This window comes from Oxyura jamaicensis, unplaced genomic scaffold (genome assembly GCF_011077185.1).
Source record: "Oxyura jamaicensis isolate SHBP4307 breed ruddy duck unplaced genomic scaffold, BPBGC_Ojam_1.0 oxyUn_random_OJ70718, whole genome shotgun sequence".
NCBI classification, from domain to species: Eukaryota; Metazoa; Chordata; class Aves; order Anseriformes; family Anatidae; genus Oxyura; species Oxyura jamaicensis.
The window spans coordinates 324-1,407 of record NW_023310159.1 but is presented as its reverse complement, the minus strand read 5'-3'; the positions used below and the strand labels follow the sequence as shown (position 1 = coordinate 1,407).

The window sequence follows — 1,084 nt, the reverse complement described above, 5'->3', positions numbered from 1 at the left end:
TATTTGTCCTGTCCCCAAGGTGGCAGTGCCACCGCTGGTGTCCCCAAGGGGTGGCACTGCCACCGGTGTCCCCGTATTTATCCTGTCCCCAAGGGGGTGGCAGTGCCACCGTTGTCCCCAGGGTGGTGGCAGTGGCCCTATGCTCACCTAGTCCCTATAGTGGGAGTGTCACCAGTGTCCCCAAGGGGGTGGTGGCACTGCCACTGGTGTCCCCAGGGTGGAGGTGGCCCCGTATTTGTCCTGTCCCCAAGGTGGTGGCAGTGCCACCGGTGTCCCCAGGGTGGTGGCAGTGGCCCTGTGATCATCCTGTCCTCGAGGTGTCCCCAAGGAGACTGTGGTGGCCCTGCTGTCCCCCTGTCCCTGCTGTCCCCATGGTGGCAGTGCCACCGGTGTCCCCAGGGTGACGTCAGTGTCCCTTTTGTCCCCCTGTCCCCATGCTGGCAGTGCCACCCATGTCCCCAGGGTGCTGGCAGTGCCACCGATGTCCCCAGGACGCCGCCAGTGTCCCCGCTCTCCCCATGCCCCTGCTGTCCCCGCGGCGGTGGCGCTGTCCCCACCCCCGTCCTGTCCCCGTACCCCCGGTGTCCCCGGGGCGGTGGCAGTGCCGCCGGTGTCCCCAACGTCCCCGATGTCCCCGCAGTGGTGTTTGGGGACCACTCGCTGCTCGTCACCGCCTCGGCCCAGAAGCTTTTCGTGGTGAAGCGCCAGAACCGCGCCCAGGAGCCCGCCACCGCCTGAGCCGCCGTCCCCGAGGCCACCGCCGTGTCCCCAAAGCCACCGCCATGTCCCTTGGTGTCACCCCCGCGGGGCTGAGGCAATAAATTGTGTCCCCGTGTCCCCAAATCGGTGTTTTTTTTTTTTTTTGGGGGGGGGGGGGGGGGTTTGGGGGGGGGGGGGGTGACACAGCTGTCCCCATGTCACCATCACGGTGTCATTGTCACCACCACGGTGTCCTTGTCACCATCACAATGTCATTGTCACCACCTGTGTCATTGCCACCACCACATTGTCACCATCCCGGTGTCATTGTCACCACCACGGTGTCATTGTCACCATCCCGGTGTCACTGTCACCATCCCAATGC

At 65.1% G+C, this 1,084-nt stretch overlaps 1 protein-coding gene across 1 annotated transcript in view; it reads left to right on the top strand.

Annotated features, from left to right (window-relative positions):
* Positions 1-843, top strand: part of LAMTOR4 (late endosomal/lysosomal adaptor, MAPK and MTOR activator 4) — a gene marked incomplete at its 5' end in the record, with an annotated part of 2,873 nt that extends 2,030 nt beyond the window's left edge. Inside the window, one exon of the mRNA XM_035314079.1 lies at positions 641-843. Within this exon, the coding sequence (XP_035169970.1) occupies positions 641-738 (98 nt within the window). The remainder of the gene's footprint in view (positions 1-640) is intronic.
* Between the last annotated feature and the right edge of the window lie 241 nt (positions 844-1,084).